The following is a 27,701-nucleotide window of genomic DNA, read 5'->3' as shown; positions in this document are numbered from 1 at the left end:
ATATATATATATATATATATATATATATATATATGTATGTATGTATGTATGTATGTATGTATATATATATATATATATATATATATATATATATATATATATATATATATATATATATACATACATACATACATACATACATACATACATACATATATATATATATATATATATATATATATATATATATATATATATATATATATATATATATATATATATATATATATATATATATATATATATACAAAATCTATTATTATTAATTTATTTCCATTTTAAGAATTTTTTAAGCACTTTAGGCCTGTAGCTCGGTATACTTTTTTTTACTTTTTAGTGATTGACAGGTTTTTATGTGCTAAAGCAAGCTGTAGATGAGTTTCTATCACTCATATTGTTGGTGGTTTGTGAAAAGCATCAGATAAATACAGATGAGCTCAGACAGGACTGGTCATCTGCAGTGTGTGATTCAGCAGGACTGTTTTGGCAGTGAGTGTTAAAGTGTATTTTGATTCACAGCGGCGGCTGTTTGTCATCACTGATATCAGTCGTGTCACATTGTCAGGATTTGTGTTTGCTGACCGCTGCTCTGTTTCTGAGGGCCTTACACAAACATATACATTCATTTCCTGCAGACACAACATGTGGAGTTTGTACAGACCTTCCGTCACACTTTTTTCTCCTTCCTCTCAGCTTAATGTCTTTTAATGGCATTGAAAGCTCAGACTACCAATTTTTGGGCTCTGCTATTGAATGAAATAATTATAATACTTTTTCCTTTCCTTTAAAGTGAACTTTAAATGAATTATAGTTTTTTTTTTAGTAACTATATTATATGTACAGTATTAATAAATATTTTACATATTTAATTAAATCATATTTATGCATTCTGATTTATTAATTAATTTATTGTATCATTTTTGGGGGTATTGTAAAAGGTATTTTTTATAGGTTAGTATTTTTATTTATTAGTTTTTGTGTTTGAATTAATGATATTTTTTATTATATTAGGTCTATTATTAAATATTTCACATATTTAATTGTAACATATTTTTAAGTCCTATTATTTATTTATTTATTTATTTATTATTTTTTATTTAATATGTTTAATATGTAATATTATTATGATTTTTTTGTGTTGTTGTGTTGTTTTAAAAAAAACTTTATTATATGTACAGTATTAATAAATATTTCACATATTTAATTATAGCATATTTATACATTCTGATTTATTTATTTATTTATTTATTGTATTATTTTTTGGGGGGTATTGTAAAGGGTATTTTTTATAGCTTAGTATTTATCTTTATAAATTTTTGTGGTTGAATTAATTATAGTTTTTTGCAATTATATTATGTGTATTATTAAATATTTCACGTATTTAATTAAAACATAAATTTATTTATTTATTTATTTAGTGGATACATTTTTTTATATATATTTTTTTAATATGTTAGTATTATTATTATTTATCTTTTTGTGGTTGACTTAATTATAGTTTTCTGTTATTAATAAATATTTTACATATTTAATCAAAACATGGTATTAAATTCATTATAATACTTTTTAATTGTGTTGACCATTTTATCATTTTTTTATTTTTAATATTTGTTTCATCAAATTATAATATATTTAGATTTTTAAATAAATTTGAATGATTTAATAATTAAAACTTTTTAACAAAAATTTGCTACTGCATTAATGTATGATTTTTTTAGCAATTCATGAAGAACTACAGCTTTTTTCTTTTTAAGTTTAGCTTATATTGTTAGATTTTGCTTAGATATATGTGAATCATTAATGTACACAATTAATGCCCAGCTAGTACAAGGAAGAGATCCTAAACCCTGGTCATTTTCTGGTGATTTAACATGCTGTTCACACACATTTTTCAGTGCATGTCTTGGCATTTCTGAAACTTTATCTGCTCTTTCATTACTCCAGGTAAACACTTCATGGTTTACTCCTTGAATCATCCATTATTAGAGATTATCTGCTTTTAACACCCACCATGAAACATGAGACATTATGTCATTCTTGTATAACAGACTAGTGTTACTGTTTTTATTCTCTTTACATTTTGCTTTGTTTTGTTTTGTTTTATGTTGTTTGATTTTTTTTTCTTAAACTTTTAATTTTATTTTATTTTGTTTTATATTCTCACTGTTATGAATCAAATTGGTTTCATTAAAATAAATAGGCTATTCAAATATAAATGAATTCTAATGAAATTAAATATTAATAATTAAAACTGTATGTTCATTGGAATTGAATTAATATATATTTCATATTTTTAAATATATCATTTTAAATATGTTTTAATATATTATTTCATATAAATATTTGATTATATATTAAAACTATATAATAATTATAATTTACTATAAAGTTTTTCCTTAAACTTTACATATCTTTATAATTATTATAAATATATAAATTTTATTTTATTTTTTTACTTAAAAACTTCCTTGTTTTTAACCATTTGTTTAGTATAAAGATTAATGTATTGCTTGATTTTGTAAGTGCATTGTTTTGTTTTATTTGTCTAATATAAAATTTTATAAATTTTTATTTTATTTTAATATTTTTTATTTACTTTTATTAATTTAATTATTTTATTTTATTTATTTTGTAATATAATTTTTTTATTTTGTTTTATTTATTTATTTATTTATTTTTATTATTTTATTTTATGTTATTTTATTTTTTATTTTTTATTTTATTTTTTTATTTTATATATATATTATTTTATTTTATATTATTTATTTATTATTTTATTTTACTTTAATTTTGTTTTATTTTGTTATTTTATTTTATTTTTGATTTAATTTTATTATTTTTATTTATTTAATTTTTAAATGTTTTATTTTTTATTTTTTAAATTTTTAAATTTTTAAATTTTATTTTTTATAATTTTTCATTTTTTTATTATTATTAATTTTTTTTTACTTGCCGACATTACATTGGATGTTTTCAAAAATAAATTCCCACTGCACCTTTTTTTTTTCCCATATCCCAAGGCTCTCTCATAAAACAAGGTCATTTTGGAAAAATGTGTGTGGGTGTTTAGGTTAATATGAGACTTTTGTTTCTTAATCTCAAAATTGTTCTACTCTTGCAACACAGCTCTGTCTTCAGTTCCATTTCATTCTTCTCCCTTTCACAGTTTTAACACAACAACATTACAATAGCCCAGTCTAATCAATAGCCAGTGTTGTGCTGTCATCTTATGCTTTTAGACAAAAAGTAACACTCAAAGAGAGAATTTTAGTCAAGTTTACAAGAACAATTCATATTTTTATCATCAAACATCGACTAACCAAGGTAATGTGAAATCGGATAGGCCTACTGTTTTTGCCTATTGGGAAAACACTATAAACACACACACATGCACACACAGCTGCGTGTGCTTGTAAATCTTAACAAGGTAAAGCTTCTCAAACAATGTTAAATATAATATGCCAGTTTTCCATTCAGGCAAAAACTAGTACCATGGAACTATTATGTTCAAGCCAAAACCGGTAAAGTGTGCTCTAGGCAGGACACAAAACTGTGGTACTACTGTGGTAAAATCACTGTAGTGCAGAAGAGTAACTTATTGCTTTCATAAAACAAAAGTGCAGCAGTGGGTTTTGGAGAGTTTCAGTGTTTATGGACACACAGTATTGAGTTTGAACCGCAGTCAGAGAGTGTTTGTGTGTCTGTTATTGTGTGTGTTTTATTCCAAAAAACTACATAGTCAACTCTCTCTATCATACTATAACCGTACAAATTTATATATACATATATATATATATATATATATATATATATATATGGCAAAAAATCATGACAACAAATACTTTCATGTTCATTCATTCATTCATTTTTGCTTCAGCTTGCTCCATTTATTAATCACGGGTCGCCACAGCGGAATGAACTGCCTACTTATTCAGCATATGTTTTACACAGTGGATGGCCTTTTAGCTGCAACCCAGTACTGGGAAACATCCATACACTGTCAATCACACACATACACTGCGGTCAATTTAGTTTCTTCAATTCACCTATAGCGCATGTCTTTTCTACTGTGGGGCAAACCGGAGCACCCGGAGGAAACCCACGCTGACTTACATTTATACTGACTGACATGTTTCCCTTTTCCAGTATATATATAGGTAGAATTTGGGCAAAACATCACTGACTAACAGTAAACGCTGCCTAAATAGCAACCTCAGTAGCTTTTTGGAGAAGATCCAGTGAGTTAGTGAAGGATAACAAGCCTCTCAGTGATGTCACACTAGTAGACAGCGCACACACACACACACACACACACAGCTGGGCGAGGATAAATTCACACCCACCTCAGTAAGTCTGTGGAGCGTCCAGTGAGAAGCTCAGAGTCCTGTCATCTTTAACACACACAGCTCAATCACAGGAGGAGGAGAAAGAGCCTTCACTGAAACACACACACACACACACACACACACACTCCTCCAAACACTCTTCTCGGACAAGCTCAGAGCTGCTGTTAGGGCAGGTAGGGACTACCTTCTTAAACCACTTCTTCAGCATGTGTTCTCAGCACGCTATTTTTACGGGTGATGATTGGAGATAAATGCAGCGATATCAGCCAGTGATTTAAATAAAGTCTGTCTGACAATTTTTTTTTTTTTTGAGCTGGACTCTAATGACAGAGACTGTGTTAAGTCATAAGGTGTTTTTGAGCGGCAAATAAAACATGAGATGTGTCTTTGGTTTGTTGGCATGGTGCACGGCACTCCATGGCTGGAGGTGTGTGTTATTTTGGAGATGTTCGAAACAGCTGAGGGATTGTTAAGGGAAACTCTGGAGGCAAGAATGGGGAGAAAGGCTCATTTTTTCCACACTGCGCTGCTAAAGGAAAGTTCTGGCCATGAGGCTGAGCTCGCTGAGGAGAAACAAACATAGTTTCATTGCTGACAGCTGAATTCACTCCTGCAAACTTCTGGTTTATTGCAATGTAAGGTCGTCAGAAAGCACTGTGAGTAATGCAAGCTGTTTTTTTGCAGTGTGTGAGCTTTTTAATTAGGTTAATGCAGCCTTGGATTGGCTACAGAATAAACAAGTGTTAACCAGTGACTTGCTTAATTAAGCTAACTTGCCTAGTTAGCCTTCACTGTACAAAAATATTGTACATTTTACAATAGCTTACTATCAATTTTGGTTGCCAGTAAGACTGTACTTTTACAAGCAGATGGTAAATTAATAATTACAACTGAGCTGTATTTTTACATTTTTAGGCTTGTAAATTTACAGTCTTACTGGCAACCTAATTCGCCATTGTTTTTGTAAACTTTACGCTAAATTGTAATTAATAATTTACTTGCACTTGTAAATGTAGTCTTTCAACCAAAATTGCCATTGTTATTGTAAATTTTACAGTCAATTGTAATTAATAATTTACAAGTGCTTGTAAATTGACAGTATAACCTGCAACCAAAATTGCTATTAAGTTGTTGTAAATTTGACTGTAAATTGTAATTAATAATTTACAGTGTGCTTGTATCTTTGCAATCTTACTGGCAACCAAAATTAGCATAAAGTTACTGTAAATTTGACAGTAAATTGTAATGAATACTTTACGTGTGCTTGTAAATTTACAGTCTTACTGGCGACCAAAAATTAGCATTAATTTACTGCAAATTTTACAGTAAATTGTAATTAATAATTTACATTTGTTTGTAAATTGACAGTATAACTTGCAACCAAAATTGCTATTAAGTTATTGTACATTTTACAGTAAATTGTAAATAATATTTTACAGTGTATTTGTATATTTTCAGTCTTACTGGCAACCACAATTGGCATTAAGTTACTGTTAATTTGACAGTAAATTGTAATTAATAATTTATGTGCGGTTGTAAATTTACTCATAACTGGCAACCAAAATTGCTTTCTTGTAATTAAAACCCTAAATTGTAATTAATAGTTTACCAGTGCTTGTGAATTTAAAGTGTAACTGGCAACCAAAATTGCTATTTATTTATAATAAATTTGACAGTAAATTGTAATTAATAATTTACATGTGCTTGTAAATTTACAGTTTAACAGTATAACAACCAAAATTCACATTGTTAATGTACATTTACAGTAAATTGCAATAAATAATTTGTGCGCTTGCAAAAATATTCTTACTCACAACCAAAATTGCCATTAAGTTACTGTAAATTGTACACTAAGTTGTCATTTTTAATTTACATTGCACTTGTAAAGTTACCAAAATTGTCAGTAAGGAACTATACATTTTTGCTGTAAATTGTAAATATTAATTCACTGTATACTTATGAATTTACAGTCTTATCGGCAACCAAAATTGGCACGGTTACTTTAAATTGTACAATAAATTGTAATTGATAATTTCTGTGTGCTTGTAAACTTACAGTCTTACTTTCAACCAAAATTGCCATTAAGTTATTGTAAATCAAACAGTAAATTGTAATTTGTAATTTACGTGCACTTGTAAATATACAGTCTTACTGGCAACCAAAATTGTCAGTAACTGTAAATTTTTACAGTAAATTGTAATTTTTAATTTGCTGTGCGATTGTAAATTGACAGTATAACTGGCAACCAAAATTGCCATTAACTTACTGTAAATTTTACAGTAAATTGCAAACAATACTTGTGTGCTTGCAAATTACGTCTTACTTGCAACCCAAAATTGCCAGTAAGTTACTGTATATTTTACATTAAATTTTCAATATTAATTTACAATGTGCTTGTAAATGGATAGTCTTACTGGCAACCACAATTGGCAGTAAATAACTGTATTTTTATTTATTTATTTATATATTTTTTTGCAGTAAAAAACAATGGGATGTCAAAAATGAATATGAGCCACTGTGCAGAAGCAATTTACTGAGTGATTAGAGACATTACTCTATGTACACTTTTATTTAAAGCTGGCCCTGTTGAATTAGACTAAGTGTTGAATTAATATTCAAAGTGGTAAACGTGACTGTTTCAATTATATTAAACTTTCTTTAAAAATATTTTTGCAACTGAAGAAATTCATAATATATATATTTTGTTTGTATTTTAAATAATTATGTTATACAGTACTTATATTTTAATAATAATAATAATAGTAATTATATAATAATAATAATAATAATACATTTTATTATTATTATTATTATTAATATTATTAAATTATACTCTATAATCAATCTTGTTCATGTGATTTGCAAAAAGTACATTTTCAGTTGTACAGCTGAAAGTGTGGTATTGATGCTAACCTGATATCATGCATATTGATAGTATTTATTTTGGTCCACAACCTATTTATATTTGATGTGCAACTACGAACATCAAGGTTGGCAGTGTTTGACAGACATCAGCTTGTGTATTCTCGTGTGTAACCTCCATTCGAACCTGTAGGTCACATAGCTGCATGTGACACGAGGTCAAAGGTGATCATTGAATATGTTGCAAGCAGACATCTACAACCTAAAGGTCCACAGGTCACTTGAGGTAACCCAGGATGTCTATTTTTAAAGAGCTGTTAGTCTCTAGCCGCCACATGATCCATATTGCACATAAAAATCATAGTCAGATGAAAGCACCTCAAGTCTTCATTTAGAAGGTTAGCAGCGTCATATGTTTAAAAGGGTTTTTGACATGCTTAATGCTCAATTTGTTCAATAGAAAGTCATTTGAAAGTATATTGTAACTTGAAAGAGTTGGAAAAGAAACTGTTGTTTCTTTTTCGGTGATGTATAGTAAACTCGCATAGAAATATGATATAATATGGAAATATATGCAAAATACATACAGTAGAAGTCAGAATTAGTATCCCCCTTGTTTATTTTTTCCCCTAATATCTGTTTAATGGAGAGAAGATTTCTTCAACACATTTCTAAACCTAATAGTTTTAATAACTCATCTCTAATAACTGATTTTTTTTAGCTTTGCCATGATAACACTAAATAATATTTGACTAGAATTTTTTCAAGACACTTCTATACAGCTTAAAATGACATTTAAATGCTTAACTAGGTCAATTCGGTTAACTAGGCAGGTTAGGGTACTTTGGCAATTTATTGTATAACGATGGTTTGTTCTGTAGACAATCGAAAAATATATATAGCTTAAAGGGGCTAATAATTTTTACCTTAAAATGGCCTTAAAAAATTTTTAACTGATTTTATTCTAGCTGTAATAAAACAGATAAGACTTTCTCTAGAAGAAAAAAAAATTATCAGACACACTGTGAAAATGTCCTTGCTCTGGTAAACATCATTTGGGAAATATTTAAAAAAAGAAAAAAAAATCAAAGGGGGGCTAATAATTATCACGATATTATCACGATATTAATATATCACAATATCAGCAATTCTACTAAATATTAATATATCACAAGAAAATGATCTACGATGTATCACAATATTTGTAAATGAATGAGAAAAAAAATCCATCAAAATGTTATAAGAAGCATTTCTTATATTAACAGCACAACTTATAGAATTGAAACAATGTAACAAAGCTATCAAACAAGCTCAAAAAATGCGGCAACATTTTTTTTTTGATGGTCCATTTGAGTATTAGTAGACTGTCTGCTTGATATCTGTTGATACTGATCGTTCAACAGACATTTAACTGACTATAAGAAACTTTGCAAGTACATGTCAACTTGTAACAAATTCAACAAACGGACCATCAAAATAAAGTGCGACCAAAAATGCAGATGTGCAGAGAGCATCAGAAGCTCAACTTTGTGGAATTGGGACACTTAATACAACTTCGCCAACTTAAATGAAGTATTTTATGCTTAGCCCTGGTTTAATTTTAATGCAAACTCATGCATTCCCACTAGATTGATATATTTTTTCAAGAACAGTAACTGATCAGAATGTTCATAGTTCATAGGTGCACAGACTCCTATGACCACTTTTGATGTCCCCAGCAGTGGAGAACATTAGTTATTTACTTATCAAATAAAAAAAAAGAATTAAAAAAATATATATTTATTTAATTATTTTGTCCCTAATATTTTTAGCCAAAGTTTTCATAATAGCATCTGACTTTCTCTTGGTCTGCAATGGTTAAATAAACACAAGGTCCATTAAATAATATGTTCATGTCCTGTTGATATCTTTGTCTAATATAAATTTTGGCAGATTCGTTTTAGTACATATTCCTATGCGAAGTCTCACAGCTCTGACCACTGACTTAAGGGAGAAACTAGATTGGGGAGAGCTGGATGTCTGAAACACAAAAAAATATTGGTCCAGCTTTAACAGGTGTATCCATATGCCAGAGATTTTCACCATTGCAATGGCTTATCTGTCAGTGGTTAAATGATGCTGGTGCATTTCTGATGTATTGTTTATCCACCATTATTGGATGTGTCACCTGGTGTAGGCTGGGTGTACTGCAGTCAAAGCGGTAAACTGCTGCAGTTAGTGTAAGACTGAATGAATAATTAATTATTATCTTTTGTACTTTGAGATAAATATCGATACTTGGCGCCAGAGTATCGATAATGTATCGCCGCTGTATCAATATTGATATTTTGCCCCACCCCAAATATATATATACACATACATATATATATATATACATATATATACATACATACATACATACATACATACATACATACATACATACATACATACATACATACATACACACACATAGAGTTGAAGTCAGAACTATTTATTAGCTCCCCTTTGATTTATTTTTTTTTCTTTTTTAAATATTTCCTAAAATATGTTTAACAGAGCAAGGAAATTTTCACAGTATGTCTGATAACATTTTTTCTTCTGGAGAAAGTCTTATTTGTTTCATTTTGGCTAGAATAAAAGCAGTTTTAATTTTTTTTTTAAAGAAAAAAACTTGGCAAGTCCTTATTGTCGAGCCCTGAAAAGTCATGTGATATAAACTATTAATAATAAATAAATAAATAAATAAATAAATAAATAAATAAATAAATAAATAAATAAATAAATAAATAAATAAATAAACAAACTAATTGCAATATGACACTATGAAACCACAGCCTCATACACAACAGAGATGGCATGTGGAAAACACAAATTTTAAATCAAGTAATTTTGGAATGCCAAAGACAAATTTATGGATATAAAATATATTTTCCCAACAACAAAATTGTGGGTAGTAAAAATGGTGAGTGGCTAGTAACTTTGAGAAAAAATAAAATAAAAATAAAAATAAAAAATAATAATAATTATATAAATATATATATATATATATATATATATATATATATATATATATATATATATATATATATATATATATATATATATATATATATATATTAGTTGATGATTATACAGTTAAGGTCAGAATTATTAACCCATCATTAACCCATATATATATATATATATATATATATATATATATATATATATATATATATACACCCCCTGGTTTTAAATATTTCCCAAATAATGATTAACAGAGCAAGGACATTTTCACAGTATGTCTGATATTTTTTCTTCTGCCTTGTTAACCTAATTAACCTAGTTAAGCCTTTAACTGTCACTTTAATCTGAATAGCAGTGTCTTAAAAATAGCCTGTAAAATAGTATTTATTGTCATCCTGGCAAAGATATAATAAATCAGTTATTAGAGATAAGTTATTACAACTATTATGTTTAGAAATGTGTTAAAGAAATCTTCCCTCTGTCAAACAGAAATTAGGGAAAAAAATAAACAGGGGAGCTAACCATTCTGACTACAACTTTGCACATAGCAGGTCATTTCTGGGAAATATACTGTAATTGGCTCTTAAAAATAAAACACATCTAAGCTGTTTCTTTTCTCCACACCTAACTGAGAATTTTTGGATCAAACTTTATGCCAAAACTCACAAGTCGGATTGTGGATGACTAGAGAGCCATGAGTCTCTTGTCCTTAACTCTAGATTGTCCCAAAAACAGCATAGTAAAGCACGGTATTGTGCCCACTTTTCCCAGCTGTATTATCAGATTTGTGGCTCTACAGATCCTGCATTAAGACACCATGGGAAACTCAGCATGAGTGTTTCAGGCTGGCTCTAACCGAATGAATGACATTTTGTCACAGTCTGTGGTTTTGAGGCTGTCTCGTTCTTCCAAGCACTCTGAACAGAACACACTTTTTTTTTTCTTTTCGTGTTTTTTTTTTCTGGAATTGCGATGCATTGTTGATATCAAAAGGCCATTGCGGAGTGATCTGTCAAACAGTGGCTTGGTGGTTTTGGAAAGGCAGAAAACACTTACAGTCTGTTATTAAAATGCATGACCACAGGGAAACAAGACACTGATTGTTAAGAGCCAAAGATACATTGACTCACAGCCACCCTAAAATAGGTGTGCTACATGTTTGTGTAAGTGTCCGAGCATGTGTGTAAAGGCATTAGTATAGGAAATGATGCTACAATTCCAAGGAGACAGGAAATGCCTTCAATCCAGCATGTGGTGATTTTTCCATTGGTGATTCAATGGCTTGGACTGGGACCGTGGTTTCTCTCATGAGAGGTGCAAAGTGACTCATTGTATGAGGTGGAGCTGCTGTTCGGTCATGTGTGTGTACACGTGCCTGTTTTAGGTAGAGAATTCTCCATCTGACTTTGTGAATTTTGATTGTTTTGACATAAACTGAGTGCTCATTCTTTCAGTGTTTACATGGTTAAGAACAATCACAAGTATCTCACTAGTCTACAAGAAACAAGGCATCAGTATCAAGGGTTTAGTTTTCTCAAATAATTAAGACGGAGCTAACATGAAAATTAAAAACGTGTCATCAATTAGTCACCTTCATGTCATTCTGAAGAGTTTCTATTTTTAGTTCAACTTGAAACATATGTTTGGAAAGTTTATCTGTGTTTTGTCTGCAGAGTTACAATTGGGGTCCAAAGCAAGATTAGATTTTTAGATGAACAATACCTTGAAGCTTGCGTAAGGCAGTGATTTACTGCAATGGTTCAAGTTGTAGTATTGCTGAATTTACAATATTGTACTATACATAATAATGTACTCTTAAGGTCATTTTTTCCTTCACTTTTGTCAATTGGTGAAGTTTTGTTGCTCGCCACTGTTGCTACCATTCTTGCTTGGTTTGAGACTTGTGGAGCTGTGCATGGATTGATTTGCTCTTCAGTGTTTGGACTTTCAGCAATGAAATTTAAACCACACTGAATTGAACTGAACTTCAACTCTGAAAACTGGACTGACGCAGTTTCAGTTTAATAGAACTTCTATGTTAAGCTGCTTTGACACAATCTCCATTGCAAAAGCGCTATAGAAATAAAGATTGTTGAGAGTTGAATTGAATATTATTTTTACTGTGATGTGACCACAATGCAGATGCCCGAAATACACTTCAGCCTACAGACATGCTCTTTGTCAGCATTTCTGTCTCTTTTGGAAATTTTGTTGGTCCTTTTGGTAAAAAACAAAAGTTGCATTTGATGATTTGCAGCCTTTCACTTGGCAAGACAGATGTGATTTTCAGTAGTCAAATGTTCCCCCGAGAACCACAGTCCTGCAAATTTTTGATCTAACCTTGCTTTCCAGGAACCTTTAGACCTTGATTAGCTTGTTCAAGTGCATTTGGTTCAGGTTAGAGGTTGATGCTCTGCTGGACTGCTCCAGGCCTAAACTTGGCCACATGGGACAAGATATGCTGAACAAATACTAATGTTAATTTGCTACTTGTGTTCCCATTGTGGTAAAGAAAGTAAGCTTTTCTAGGGTTGATAATGGATGCGTGAATAATGTGTTAAATGTTACTTTAACTGAAGGAGTATCTGGTAGAACTTAATTATTGAGTGATGTGACATATGAATGTGATTTTGATGTACTTAGGCCAGGGTGCCCAAACTCAGTCCTGGAGAGCTGGTGTCCTGCATTAGCTCCAGTGTCTTTCGACACCTGCCTTGAAGTTTCTAGTATACCTAGAAAGAGGTTAATTAACTGGTTCAGGTGTGTCTGATTGGGCTTGGAACTAAACTCTGCAGGACACTGGCCCTCCAGTACCAAGTTTGGGCACCCCTGACTTAGGCAGACCTTAAAACAGCTTAGTACGTATTTGTGTGTGTATGGAAAAAAAAAAATTAAAACATAATTTTTTTATCTTCTACAGACGTTATTCACACCGAAGGTCCATTGGATGGTAGTCTCTACGCTAAAGTTCGTAAGAAAGAGTCTCTGGAAGGAGGGGTTACAGCCAATGGTCTCCCAGCTGCTGCTGATCACACTTTACCTGCTGTAGACCACACTCTACCACCAGTTGACCACGCCTTGTCTGTAAGCAGTGATTCAGGCAACTCCACAGCGTCCATCAAGACTGACCGCACTGATGAAGCCAGCCATCAGCCAGCATTGGTGAGTCAGCCATCTTCCCAGCCCCTCAGCCCTGAGGAGAAACAGGAGCTGGACCAGTTGCTCAGTGGTTTGGAAGCACCAATGCATCGCACAGGTTACCAAAGCAGCCCTGGTGGGGGTGGTGGTGGAGGTGGTGGAGTCCTACATCTCGTCCCTGCCCAGGTACACGTCAATGGACACAGCAACATAGACAGAGAGACAGATATCCTTGATGATGACTTGCCCATCAGCCAGGAAGGGAACAGTGTGGACAGTCTTGGAACTCTCTCATCTTTTGAGGGCAGAGCCACTCCTGCGGATCTATACTACCAGTCAGAGACAGTCATTAATGGACAAGATATGCCCTACTTAGAGAAGAGTGTCCATGAGAAAATGCTAGAGCCCAGAGTTCACAGCTCATCATCTGTCCAAGAGCACTTGGGAGCCCCTAGTGGGTATGCTAACCAGAATGGCAACATCTATCGATCTCAGTCATTAGGAGCAACCCCGAACACAGACCAGAAGTACATGCCCAAAGCTCCAGCACGCACAACCAGCAGTAGGGATGCCGTGCAGAGACTGAATGTTTGGCAACAATTTGGTGTACCAGAAGTCCCAGTCACAGATGGGGTCACCTTCAACCCTGTACTACAATCCCACAGCCTTCCAGAGTTCCCTCAGATGGCATCTCAACAAGAGATTGAGCAGTCCATTGAAGCCCTCAACATGCTGATGCTGGACCTTGATCCAGCACTTACTCAAGTCCCCAAATCCCACAGCGCTCCATCTGGAGAAAGTGGTGTGGTCACCACCCAACCATCTTTCTCTCAAACCCAAGCACGCCCATCCTACCAGGCTGACACTGCTATTCATGACCGCGGTGCGGCCTCTTCAATGGGATTTCCTTTGACCTTTCAACAAGTAACTGGAGAGCCTTCACAACCCACCATGAAACAGCAGAAACCCACAACTACATCCCAGCATGTCGAATTCGCTTCTGAAGCAGGAGGTCAGGCCCCCATGTCCCAGTCCACAGTGCCTTCCTCCACCTTTGGAGTTCTCCAGTTGAAACCCCTCAACATTTATCCCTCAAGTACCACATCCCAGTCCCCCGAGCCTCAGGAGACTCAGCGTAGCTACTCTTCTTCCTCATCCCCTCTTCCCAAAGAGTCTGAACCAGAAGATAGCAGCTACAAATTGGAGGGTCTTGTAGCTCACCGTGTAGCTGGTAAGATCAACCTCGAAATACCTTTTTAACAGTCAGTTTTCTTGCTCATATGTGCATTTCTGATGGTTTGTTGATCAATAAAAACATGTGCTAACTAGTTAAGACTTTTAACTATTAGGCTGCAATGCTTTATCAGATTTTTTAAATGTAGAAAATGCTAATTGCGTAATTATGTCATTGGAACTATAGTACAGGAATTCATCTCTATGTTTGAGTGCTTAAGCTAAGGTTGTCTTAAAAGCTGCCTTTTACATTGAAGGCGGTGCCTTTTTTGGTGGAGTTTCTTTGTAGTCAATGACAGAAGCACTGTGAGATCACAAAGAAAGCTTTGTCCAAAGTGCTTCTGGCCTAAGCCTCAGTATCAGACCACATTTCTTTTTTTGTGCCAAACCAAAACTGAACATTTGTACATCACATCTGGAAAGATGCCCAAAGAACTGAGGGCTGTTATAGAGCAGTGTACTTTTTTTCTGTTTAAATTATCTGTTCAGCTTAAAAGTTTTAAAAAGATTTTCCTGGAAGCACATGTATTTCCCCGTGTGACTAATGGTAACTTGTCAGTTGTTTGTTGATCAAGTCTTGTTTTGTTGCATACTAAATTCACCATGACTTGCTTAGTCGTGAGTTTTAATTACATATATTACACTGCTGATGGATCGTACAACTGAAAATGTTATAAACAAAGTATATAAGTATATATGGACTTCCATTTACTCCTCACCAAGTATCTGCCAAAAACATAAATGGAAACCATATTTACTCGAACAAGGGCTGATGCTCTGGCTCACTAATGCCCCTTTGTGGTAAAGTTTATAGTGACTGTGCCTTCGTTGTCTTTTTATTTTACAAAGTCAATGTTTTAAAGCATCAGACATGTAATGAAGGTTGTTTGCTTGGAGGAATAGCTCTGATCGCTTCTCTCTTTCTATCAAAAGCTATCAATACAAGTTTGAGAACTCAGGAAACCTGCAAGGGTTTAACTAAGATAGTGTCAAGCTCTCAAACCTAGTCAATTAGGTTTCTGTTTTATTACCGACCAAGTCTTAGAAGTGTTGTTGACTCAGCAGAGATAAGTGTTCCTCTAATAGGAAGGACAGCAATAGGAGGAAGCTGCTCTCTTTCTTTATAATCTTCCCTCAAGTCCTTGCTCCTGACACAAGTTCTTGCAACACTGATTGGAGAGCTCTCAGTATCTAGTATTGGGATTTGGTTATCAGTCATGTCACTATCTAGAATTAGAGGAGCACTTTGTCTATATTAACCATCCGCTTGTCTCAACACACAGAAGTGTGTTTATCTTACTGACTGAAGAGTTAGTTCACCCAAAAATGAAAATCATGTTATTAACTACTCACCCATGCGTTGTTTCAATATCAGAACTCAAATTAATAAATTTAAGATTAAATTTAAGAGCTACCCTATTCTCCATAGACTGCAATGGTCCCAAAACAAAGGTCCAGAAAAGGAAGCAAAAACATTGTCAAAACATTCCACATTTTAACTGTAGCTGTACGAAGCTCCAAGAATAATTTTGTGCACCAAAAAAATTTCAATATGACTTTTTTTTGCCTATATCCTCTCTTTTGTTTCAGATTAGAGTGCATGTTTACTATGGCCAGTATGGCATCTTGCCATTAGACTCAGAAGAGCAACAGGCAAGAGAGATATTGCAGGTAGTAGTCATGCACCCTGATCTGACATGGGAGATATTGGTAAAGTCATTTATAATTTATTGGCGTACAAAAGTGTTCTTGGAGTATCATATGATTACATTTAAACTATGGAAGTCCCATGGGAAGTTTTGACAATGTTTTCAGTTAATTTTTTTGACTTTTTACTGTTTGATGTGTACGGTCACACCAGTGTGATTAAAACGTTTAGTGCGTCACGTCATAATTTGCCAAACTTAAATTCACTTCCTGCAATGGCTGAGGCAGATAGAAGCTCTTGTCATAAATCACTAATTTTTCAAACATTTAAATACACATAAGTACTAGAAAAACGTAACGTTAATGGTTTAAAAAAATACACGCTGATGGCTGAAGAAGTCTATGATAATTATTTTTCAAATAATTAATGACAATGTGTGTATTCACATCAGATATACACTGTTTAAGCAACTAGAACGTTTACTCTATTCTTCTCCCAGTTAAACCGCCACTTACTTTCATGTAATTCAGGAGAAGTTGATGAGTTAACGTGTTGTAAATCCAGCAGATCTAATTCCTCAATTACATGACTTTACCCATCGGTCATCATAGATCAAATAATATGATCATTATTAAGCAGTTTGAATCATGAAGTGCATGTTCTTACACATTTTTGAGAATCAGAATATAATATATATTAAAATATAATTAAAAGACAATAGCAAGGCTATTCAAAAATCACATTTTAGGGTCATTTTCAAACAAATGATGTTTATTTTAAGTTTCAAACATTTAAATACACATATGTACTAGCAAAACATAACATTAATTGCTTTTTAAAAAATACACACTGATGTCTATGAAGATGGCCATAATAATAATTTAACACATAATCGATGACGCCATGTGGTATTCAGATTAGATGCACACTGTTTAGGTAATTAGAAGGTTTACTCTATTCTTTTCCCAGTAAACCCACTGCTTACTTTCAAGTAATTCAGGAGAAGTAGAGGAGTTAACATGTTATAATCCAGCATCCTCCACTAACATGGCGGCACACATCGCTTATCATTGATCAAATAATATGATCATTATTAAGCTGTTTAAATCACAGAGTGTGTGTTCTTACTCTTATTTGAGAATAAGAATATCAGACATTACACAATATATGTATGCACGTCATCATGGTAACTTTAAAGCAATGCCTTCTAAGTAATAAAGGTCACAATTAAAAAAACTCACACATTTTTTGGTGGGGGGTGGGGCAACGAGACTATAAAAAGGGTTAACTATTCAAAACCATTGCTGTCTGGAGGATATGAGAGAGATTTCATCTAACAAATGTTAATTAGTGTTCTAATGATATCTCAGGGGATCGGAACAACAAGAGAGAGTAAGTAATTAATATCATAATTTCCATTTTTAGTGAACTAATCCTTTAGAACATCTGTACGGTATGGCTAGGTAATATATTGTACCATTTATTTTATTTTTTTTGTTATATCAACAAACCTTACCAAACACCATTTGATTTAACCCTTGTGTGCTGTTGGGTATAATTTCATCCATTCTGGATTGATTTTGAGTCTTCATTTGACCACAAATTTCTCAGTGTTTCGGCAAATGAAGTGCTTTCTGGTGAGCAAATCTTATTTTGACACATATTTTGAGAAAATGCTTAAAAAATTTTTTTCCAAAAACTCAACAATACACTCTGGACAAATGTACTACCATTTCAATATGTTAGTGGCTATTTTTGCCACCTTGACTTCCATTATGATAATTTTTTTTGATTGCTAAGCGATGAACATAGTAGACATAGTAAGTTTATTTATGCACACACACTATAATTTGCTGTTACTCCATAGAATTCAATTAAATTCAATTAATCCTTGTTTCTGTAGCGCTTTTACAATGTAGATGGTGTCAAAGCAGCTTAACACAAAAAAATCCAGAATCTTTAAAAGCCAGAAAGTTTTTTTAATATTATTTTTTTTTCAAAAGGGTTAATGGTTCCAACTGATGATCAACAGTAAAAATTAATAGTTTTACTTCTTCCCAACAGGGAAAAACACCAACAACCAAGAATGCATGATTATTTGCTGTCATACTTTGCAATCAAAATTTCTCTTTCTAATGGAAGTCAATGGGGCAAAAACAGCCACCAACATTACAAACTGGAACAATACACAAGGGTTAATAGGTTTGCTATTAGGAGTTTGCTAGCATACGCTAATACATTCTTCTTTCCCCTTCTTTTACATCCTCTCCTGTTTGTGGAACACCTGCCCCGTCCTCACCTCCACCTTCCCTTCCTTCACTTCATCTTCTTCCGTTACCTTCTGGTCCATCATTCCTCCCTTTTCTCCTCCTGGTGGTGTGTAGAGTACACTGCTCGTATCCGCTGCATCAATGACAGCCAGAGTGCTCCCGAGTTTGGCCATCGCCGCCGCTCTCTCTCCTTCAGTGGTTGGTGACTCTGATGCTCTGTGCCGCCCACTAACATTAACTCATGATGTATGCGCATGTTGTGCGGTTGTGTGTTATTACTCTCGTGCATCTCTCAAATTCTGCTCATTTCTTTCCCTAATGACGTTTTACTTTAGTTACTGTACTTTCAACTGAAGTCAAAATTATTCTAGTTTTTTTGGTTGTTCCTTTTTCTGAAATATTTCTCAAATGGTGTTTAAAAAAAAAAAAAAAAAAAAAATATATATATATATATATATATATATATATATATATATATATATATATATTTTTTTTTTTTTTTTTTTTCTACAGAACAAACTATTATGCTTAGAAATGTGTTAGAAAAATCTTCTTTCCGTTAAACACCAATTTGGTAAATAATATATAGGGGGGCTAATAATTCAGAAGGGCTAATAATTCTGACTTCAACTGTACTTTCACAAAGCTGAAATCAGTTTTAATTTACTTTATTATTATTATTATTATTATTATTATTATTATTATTATTATTATTATTATTATTATTATTATTATTATATACTGTAGTAACCAGGACCACACCCTGGGGTGCGTTTCCCAAACAACGACGTAACTTGCGGCTGAACTATCATAGTATGATGCATCGTTTGGGAAAAGAAGCAGTTTTCCAAACCCCATAGTTTCTCTGTCGCAGATCCATCATTTAAACTACATTAGTTATAACATAAAATGCCCATAATGATGCTAACGGGGTGGAGTAACTACTTCTTTAGTGAAGAACCATAATTTCTTTGTGTATTTTTGTTTTGTTTTACATGCACTTGCATTAAAATAAAACCTAATATTATTTTTGGTAAAAACATCCACTCGTTTTCGATATTAACTGAAATATATGTAAATGGCACATATAGGGCCGGTGTTTCCTTTACTAATATTATTAAGTACATTACATATTCTATTCTAAAATTGTAAATGTCTTACAAAAGCTAACACATATTCTAATATCATATATAAATCATTTAAATAAATAGATATTGAGGCTATTTATTCAGAAATGAAATGTAATATTTATTAGGAAATGAAAAAAAATCTACTTTAATAATATTATTAATGATGATGACGATTTTTATTATCATTGCCATTATTATTATTATTATTATTATTATTATTATTATTATTATTATTATTATTATTATTATTATTAAGTAGGATATTGTTTATTTTATTGTTTTTTTTTTTTTTTGAAAATTCGACTTACAATTTGACATCCAAGCCACAGCAGAAATGTTCTAACCAACAGGCCCATGTCATATACAGTACAGATACTTAATAAATAACCCATTATAAATTAAAATAATTAACGTATGCTATGTTTTTTGTTTTCATAAGCCTTGGAGACATAACATTAAATCCCGCTTTTTAAATAATAGATCACCTATAGCTTTTGAGCCACAGCAGGGTTCCAAATGGCATCAATGTTTTCAAAGTGCACTGGGAAGGGACTGCAAATGTGAACTTGTAGATCGCTAAAACTGAACTGTAAAAATATTTTGAAAGCAAATTACAGCTAAGAATGATGACTCTAATGCTTTAGAAAAATCATTCTAAGTTTAAATGTTCGAATGTTCTAAATGATTAGGGAATAGGGGGGATAACTGGGAATAGAACACAGCAAGGAACCATGTCTCTAACTACAGCTCCAGAGATGTAGTTGCAAGCATACAAGTTTGTGACGCAGTTTGTGAATGTTCGTTAAAACGATGGATTTGGGAAACACCAAATCAACAAACTATGACAGAACTTGCGAACTTGGCTGACGATGATCTTCGGAAACGCACCCCTGGACAGTATATTGAGCACCTTTAAGGTCTGCATGAACCAGACATTCCTACCGACCGTTATAAGTATGAAGTAATGGGTGGTGTTTTATTTTAGTTTGTTTTAGAATATATAAGGATATTCTGCCATCATCAGTGAAGGAGCACTATTTTAGAGCAGAATCAACAACAACAAAAAAAAAAAAAGCAAGAAAACATCCCTTTTTATTTTTCTTGCTTCAATTGCACAGATTGATGAATGGTGTAAAAAAAATCCAATGAGGGTCTCTATTGAACTAGACATGTCAGGCACCCTTTGTATTTTATGCGGCGTATACTGTCAGAGCCCTCGAATTTGACATATTCATGGTTTATTTTGTTATTGTCATTTCTTTGCACACTTACTATTAATTATCAGTAGGAATCATGAGTGTAGGACAGTGTAGTTTCTGTTTATATTTTTAATTCTTAACACACCTCAAATATTTCAGGTACTGTAAACTGTGCTCAATTTTACACAATTTAAAGCTTAAATTGTAAGCTTTAAACAGTGCTTCGACTGTCTTTTCATAATAAAATTTCCACATTTAATGTCTGATAACTTTAAAAATCAGTCTGCCCGAGAGATATGTGATATGTCTCAGACCAGAGAAGAAGCACTGAATTAAATAACATTTTTCACTGCCATGTCTTTAAAATATGACAGTTTATTTTACCCCAGTATTTTCAAAGAAATTTCTGCGCTTGCCTGCTGATCCTGACGGTGCTAGTGGTTACTTGGCCTTTCATCTAGTTTTATGCTTAAACATCTAAATGAATGCTGAATTCTATCTAACTGAATGTATTTTAATTTCATTACAACATTGATGCTGTAAAAGGAACCTTATGAAAGTTTATCATCGGCTGAAAAACACTGGCTGTGCATATACCCCATTAGGTTGATGAGGCAATTTAGGGTAAAAAGGGGGTTAATATTATTGACCTCAAAACCATTTGAATAAATTAAAAACTTGTTTTATTTCAGCCAATCCAAACAAAAAAAGTCTTATTCTAGAAGAAAGGAAATATGAAACACTGTGAAAAATGCATTGAAACACTGTAAACAGTATTCGGGAAATGTTTTAAAAAACATTTAGATTGCAATATTAATGTTGCTGTATTTCAAAGAATGTGGGAAACTGATAACCTGCCTTCCATTATATTAACATTGCTTTTATGGAGGAATCAACATCTACCATTTTCCATCATTCTTCAAAATATCTTCTATTGTGCTCAACATACTCAAGAAACAAACGGATTTGAAAACACACGAGGTTGAGCTAAATCTTCATTCTAAGGCCCCGTTTACACTAATGCGTTTTAGTTTGAAAACGCATAAGTTTTGCTACGGTTACGCCAACCGTCCACACTACGCCGGAGTTCTCGAGCGCCGAAAACGGAGCGTTTCGAAAACGCTGGAGAGGCCGTTTTCATTTTGAAACGCTGCTGCTCCGTCTCAGTGTGGATGATGGAAAACGGAGACATCTGAAAACGGAGGCGGGGCTGCAGACGTTCGCCTCTCTGATTGGGGCTTTTCCTGAATATTAAGTAGCCTAACACACAGTTCAGTCCTGAATCTTCTCCGTGTAAGTTCAGACTTCGCAAGTTTGATCAAGGCTGCAGTCTCTTCTTCTCAGTTTGATATGGAAAAGCAGACTATACCGAGGACACGGGTAAATCTTCAAAGGGAACAGTGTACTTTATAACTTCATTCACATCACCCTGGCTTCGTTGTTTCACTTTCTCAACAATAAAATGTAAACATGATTTAAGGAACTGCCTATTTTCATTTTAATATTAGCAACTTAGACAGCAGACATGTTGAGGCGCCGTGCTGTATAAGATGAGCGTCATCTTCACTGTGTGCATATTTATAACAAAACGGAGCCGATAACAACTGCCTCCTTTCAATTTCAGTGAAAATACGAAACATCCCCTCTCTTTTGCTGAGTATCAGTTTTAAGAATCGATAATGGCCATTTTAAAAGTATAACATACAATAAGTTTATACATTATAGGAAATAAAGGCAAGCGATCAGTCAATATACAGAATGTACGTGGTTACATTAATCATTAACTTATCTTTGCGCTCAGCCAAAACACGTTACCTGAGAACAAGTAATAGATTCCAATGCCCAAAGTCAGGGAATATGTCGTTAGATAAAGACAACAAGATGAATGAAATATCCCGTTTAATAAATATAGTGAGATTAGATCCAGCGGGAGATGCTTGATGAGAAGTCCGACTAGCAGAGCTCTCATCTGGGTACATGGGCTGCAGCGCTTGCCCGAGAGCGTCTGTGTGGTCACGTGATGTGCGTTTTCAGCGTTTTGGTGTGGACGGAGAGCAGTTCAGAAACGCTGGGTAAAACGCGAGTGTGGACGCGGATCGTTTTCATTCTAAAACGCCGTTTTAAAACTAAAACGTACTAGTGTAAACGGGGCCTAAATCTCTAAAAACTGAATTTCCCAAAGTTCTTCTGCTATTTTGTTTCATGTTATCTAATCTTTCATCTCCCTTACTAATTTAGCACTCTTCCGTAACCACTAACCTGTGCTGGGATTTTCACCTTGTTTGGGTGGAATAACAGTTAACAGGAGCAAGAGCTCTAGTTTGCTCCTTTATGCCAGTGACCTCTACAAACAAATTGCATTTGTATTATGTGACGAGTTAAAGTTACAGAGTATCAGGACAAAGGCCAGTCTGTCTGGATCAACTGAGCCCATGTCACAAGATCCAGTCTGCCAGACCCGGGGAACAATACAGACACTGGCTTCATTCAAGGACTCTCCTTTACCTCTGTTTTAGCATTTAGATGAAGGACAAAGAGTAATAAATCCTCCCTGAGTCTGGAGACCATTATACAATCCTTATCTGCCACTGGGGAGTAAACGTCTCGAACGGCTGACAGTCTTCGGTCCCGTTCGAGAACCCATTCAGTAGCCAGATATACCAGGACAAATGTTTTTGTTGGACGTCTTCTGAATCGGATCCAGTCCGGATTGAACAATAGCATAAACGAGACTATGGAGATAGAGAAAAGAGCAATATATCCTGCTTTGCGGTATTCTTATCTTATTCACATTGTGCTGAAACCCTGAGGATGAAGAAGAAAAATTTAATAAAAAATAAATATGTGTAATGATTTTGTTTGCAATATACAGTTATTAGACAATATTGTCCATTATTCTGTGAGGTTTATATGCATTTGATATAGCAGTTAAAGGTGCTGTATGTAAGTTTGTGACTCTTCTAAAGCATAACAATACCATAATATGTTTGCAGATATTTAAGAAACATGCAAAATGAACATTCTTGTTTGTCTGAAAAACAATTCTGAAGTCAGATATTCTGCTTTGAAAATGTACATTACGTGCCGGAGTGACTGTCTTTGTTTAGATTTCTTTAACCCGCCCACTGCCAGCTTAGCCAATTATATTTCAGCACCCCGGGTTGCCTTGGTGGAAAACCATGGCTGCTTCTGAAATCGCATACTTCCATACTATATAGTACGCTAAAATCAGTATGCGAGCCGAGTAGTATGTCCGAATTCATAGAATTTGAAAATCAGTAGGCGAGAAGTACCCGGATGACTTACTACTTCCGGCAAGATTCTGAAGTGCGCATCCCATGCACGCTGCGCTATCCCATAATGCCCCATGTGAGAATTCATGAATGGGTCTGAAGCGACGCAACTGACGCAGGTAGGTCACGTGACCATTACAAAATGGCGGATGTAGTACGTTCGAATTCCATTCATACTTTTAACATTCATACTATATAGAACGTACTTTTCTAACGGCCGAGTAGTACGTTTAAATTTAAATGCAGAACCTACTGAGTAGTTGGCGGTTTCGGACAGAGCCCATGTATTTCATTAATTCAGTCAGGAAGGCTCTAAAAGTGTGCGCCCGTGACTGAAATGCGACCTCCGGTGGACAGTAGCGGACTCTGAAATAAGATGCAGATTCAGAGTTCCACATGAGGTTGGAATTAATTAGCAAATAATATAAATATTACGAGTGTAAACATTAGGTGAGCAGGTTACATTGTAACCCTGTGTCCTTAAAACATGCTATGTGATAAGCAATTTGGCTGTTTGCACCAGACGAACACGACAGAAGTTTAAAAACAGGCATTTAGAAGCACAGAATAGTGCATTTACTGCACTCCAGCGAAATGGTAGGATTTATAATCTCATTAATACATAATCAAACCTTTTTAACATTATTAAATGTACATGCTGACTCACTGATATGAGTTGGTTTGCACTAAGTCACAGTTCTAAAGTTTAGTTTTAAATGCTTTATTTTATTTTTATGATCTGAGGTGAACTATCTGCTGCTGCTTTCAGTAGTATAGCAATAAATTTCATGTAAAATGGCATTCACACTCACATCATCTGCATTTAACAGTGAATAAAGAATATGAGGTGTACCTGAGGTGATCATTGTCATAACTTAGTTGTTGTTCAGCTGCAAGAAATAGAAGCTGTTTCTAAAATATTTATGACAGGTGTTGGTTAGGACAAAATTTACTTTTAATATGAGAATATTCCTTCTACTGTGTGCAGTTGCTTTTATTTAGAACACGTCTTAAATCAGCCTTTAGGCTCGATGTTTAGGCAAACTGCTGTTGGTGTCATCAATCTGGCAACCTCTGCTTGTGTGTGTTTTGAACCAGATGTGCAATACCTAGTTCAACCACTTGGTGTCAAACTTATATACTGCACCTTTAACACTCCTAAAAAAAAGTGAGTCATTATACAAATTTTACACTTTACTCTTTTAAGCAGAAAAGTTTCATTGACACCTTTAGTTTAAACTGTTACAAAAATCTGATACCAACGGTGAATTAATCAAAAACAAAACAATAAACTACTAACAATGTTAATTAATCTTATTATATTAGGAAATATTTTTATTTGATCATTTTTTTTCTCTGAACAAATAACATAAAATACAGAAATGAAAAATGTACTTATCAATGTCATTTAAATGTTGTTGTGCTTACATTTTGAGGATATTATCAAAAACCTGAAAACTTTAAACAAACGTTTCACTTAAAAAAACAAAACAGTTTTCCTTTTTTTGTGATTCATGAGTTAGTATATATATATATATATATATATATATATATATATATATATATATATATATATATATATATATATATATATATATATATATAGTGTTTTAAATTTATAACTTTAATTTAGGACTCAATCAAGTTGAACCGAGTGTTACAAATTATTATTGTCAAATATTTCATTTATTAATAAATTATTATTGACAAATATATCATTGGTTTGGGAATCTATTTCATATTGTAATGTGATTAACATGTTTATTAATATTTAAAAACTTTTATATCTTCAGTTTTTAGTATTTTAATTAGTTGATATTTTGTGCCATTTTTTAATTGTCAAACTATTTCTGTGCACATTAAATTTTTTTATTTATTTATTTTTGTATTTTATTACCAACTTATTTGATTTACAGCTAGTTATTTGAATTAATTATATCTATTTATGTAAAATATTCAGCTTTATTTAAATCGACCAAAATTTTCTAATCATGCTAATATAGTAAGTTAATAATTTGCAATGAAATATTTCATGAAAATGTGTTTGTGTAATCCCTGCATAGCAGTTTCTTTATAAAATGTTTTAGTAAAAATAATTGTTTATTTAATTAATTTTGGTAGATGGTTGAATAGTAGATTATTTATTATTTACATATTTACATTCAGCAAGTTTTCCCCATGTTGGCGTGGGTTTTCTCTGGGTACTCTGGTTTCCCCCACAACCCAAAGACATGCGCTACAGGTAAATTGAATAAACTAAATTGGCCATAGTGTATAAGTGTATGTGTGAATGAGTGTGTATGGGTGTTTCCCAGTACTGGCTTGTGGCTAGAAGGGCATCTGCTGCATAAAACATATGCTGGAATAGTTGTCAATTCATTCAACTATGGCGACCCCTGATAAATGAGGGACTAAGCCATAGGCAAATAAATAAATGAATGAATATTTACAATCTTATATACTATTCTAATAAGTTGAAAAACAATAAATACCTGCCCTTGTTATTTTTGACTAGACTTACATAAATTATCTATATACTGCCTCTTTTATTGAACATTTGAAATGAAAACAGTGAGTGTTTGGATAAATTGATTCTCTGATTTTTAAAGTTCCCAGTTGCACCAGATTGAATCTATTAGAACAGTGCGGTCGCCAAGGCAACAGCACAGTTTGTCGTGCACAGCTGTGGATCTGGCGTCCTACATCTGTTTTGCATGTTTCCTCTCCCGAACTTGTCTGAAGCGACACTAGAGGATATAGACCGTCCCAGCACTTCCAATCACTAGATCCATCGCTTCCCAGACCAGTCAGTTTTTTGGAATCCGCATGTTTGACATTGTCGTAGAAACTGCATGAGTCTGATCCAGGAATGCAAATAGATTACAGATGGAGTGAAATCGCTCTTTTAAAGACCCTCCCTTTGTGACATCACCAGCCTATTGTTCTCAATAGCTGGTTTTGTTGGGCAACCCTCCAAAAATGGGGTCTAAATGCACCCCGACCATCTGGATAACGTCATGTTTAAGAACAAGGGTGGCCTGCTTGTCCAGAAGTGGAAGTGGTTGATCTTTTTCAGCTCGTTTCCCAGCGCACGTGAGCTTCGGATGGTCTGAGCTGTGGTCCTGACCACACATATCAATCGTAGGCCGCTCTCAGGGAGCTAGTAAATATTTAGCTCGGTCTGTTGCCCGGTTTCCATGATATTCCACTCACTCCCATCAGAATTTATTAATGCTTTGCTCTGTTTCAGAGTGCAGTTGAATGGGGTTATAACGGTGTACTTGCTTTTGCTGAACCCCTGAGATCTGTAAAAGATGTTTTCTGTAAGCTGACAGTGAAAAGTGAAACAGCTCTGCTTAGTGCACACTATAGTAATGAAGAGTCGCATTTAAAAATGTGGATTCTTGATATGAAGTTGCAAATGTACCGTTCAATTGGGTTTGTTTTCTACGGAACCCTGAAAATGGCGCGTACAGACGCTGATCTGGGATCAGTTTATTGTACAGAGTGCGTCTGTCAGTCAGCGCTTATACATGCATTCGCTGGTTCAGAGGTTGCAAAATGAAAGACAACGATCGACGCACAGATTTACTG

At 33.4% G+C, this 27,701-nt stretch overlaps 1 protein-coding gene across 53 annotated transcripts in view; it reads left to right on the top strand.

The window, feature by feature from the left end:
- Positions 1–27,701, top strand: part of tns1b (tensin 1b) — a 479,302-nt gene that overhangs the window by 398,688 nt on the left and 52,913 nt on the right. For 34 of the 53 annotated variants that reach the window (XM_087266581.1, XM_087266576.1, XM_087266579.1 and 31 more), the window contains 1 exon segment: positions 13,117–14,565. In XM_087266581.1, coding sequence (XP_087122707.1) covers positions 13,117–14,565 — 1,449 coding nt within the window. 53 annotated transcript variants of the gene reach the window in all.

Source organism: Danio rerio, chromosome 9 (assembly GCF_052040795.2).
Source record: "Danio rerio strain M-AB ecotype USA chromosome 9, GRCz13ab, whole genome shotgun sequence".
Lineage (NCBI taxonomy): Eukaryota > Metazoa > Chordata > Actinopteri > Cypriniformes > Danionidae > Danio > Danio rerio.
This window is presented reverse-complemented; position numbering and strand designations above follow the sequence as displayed.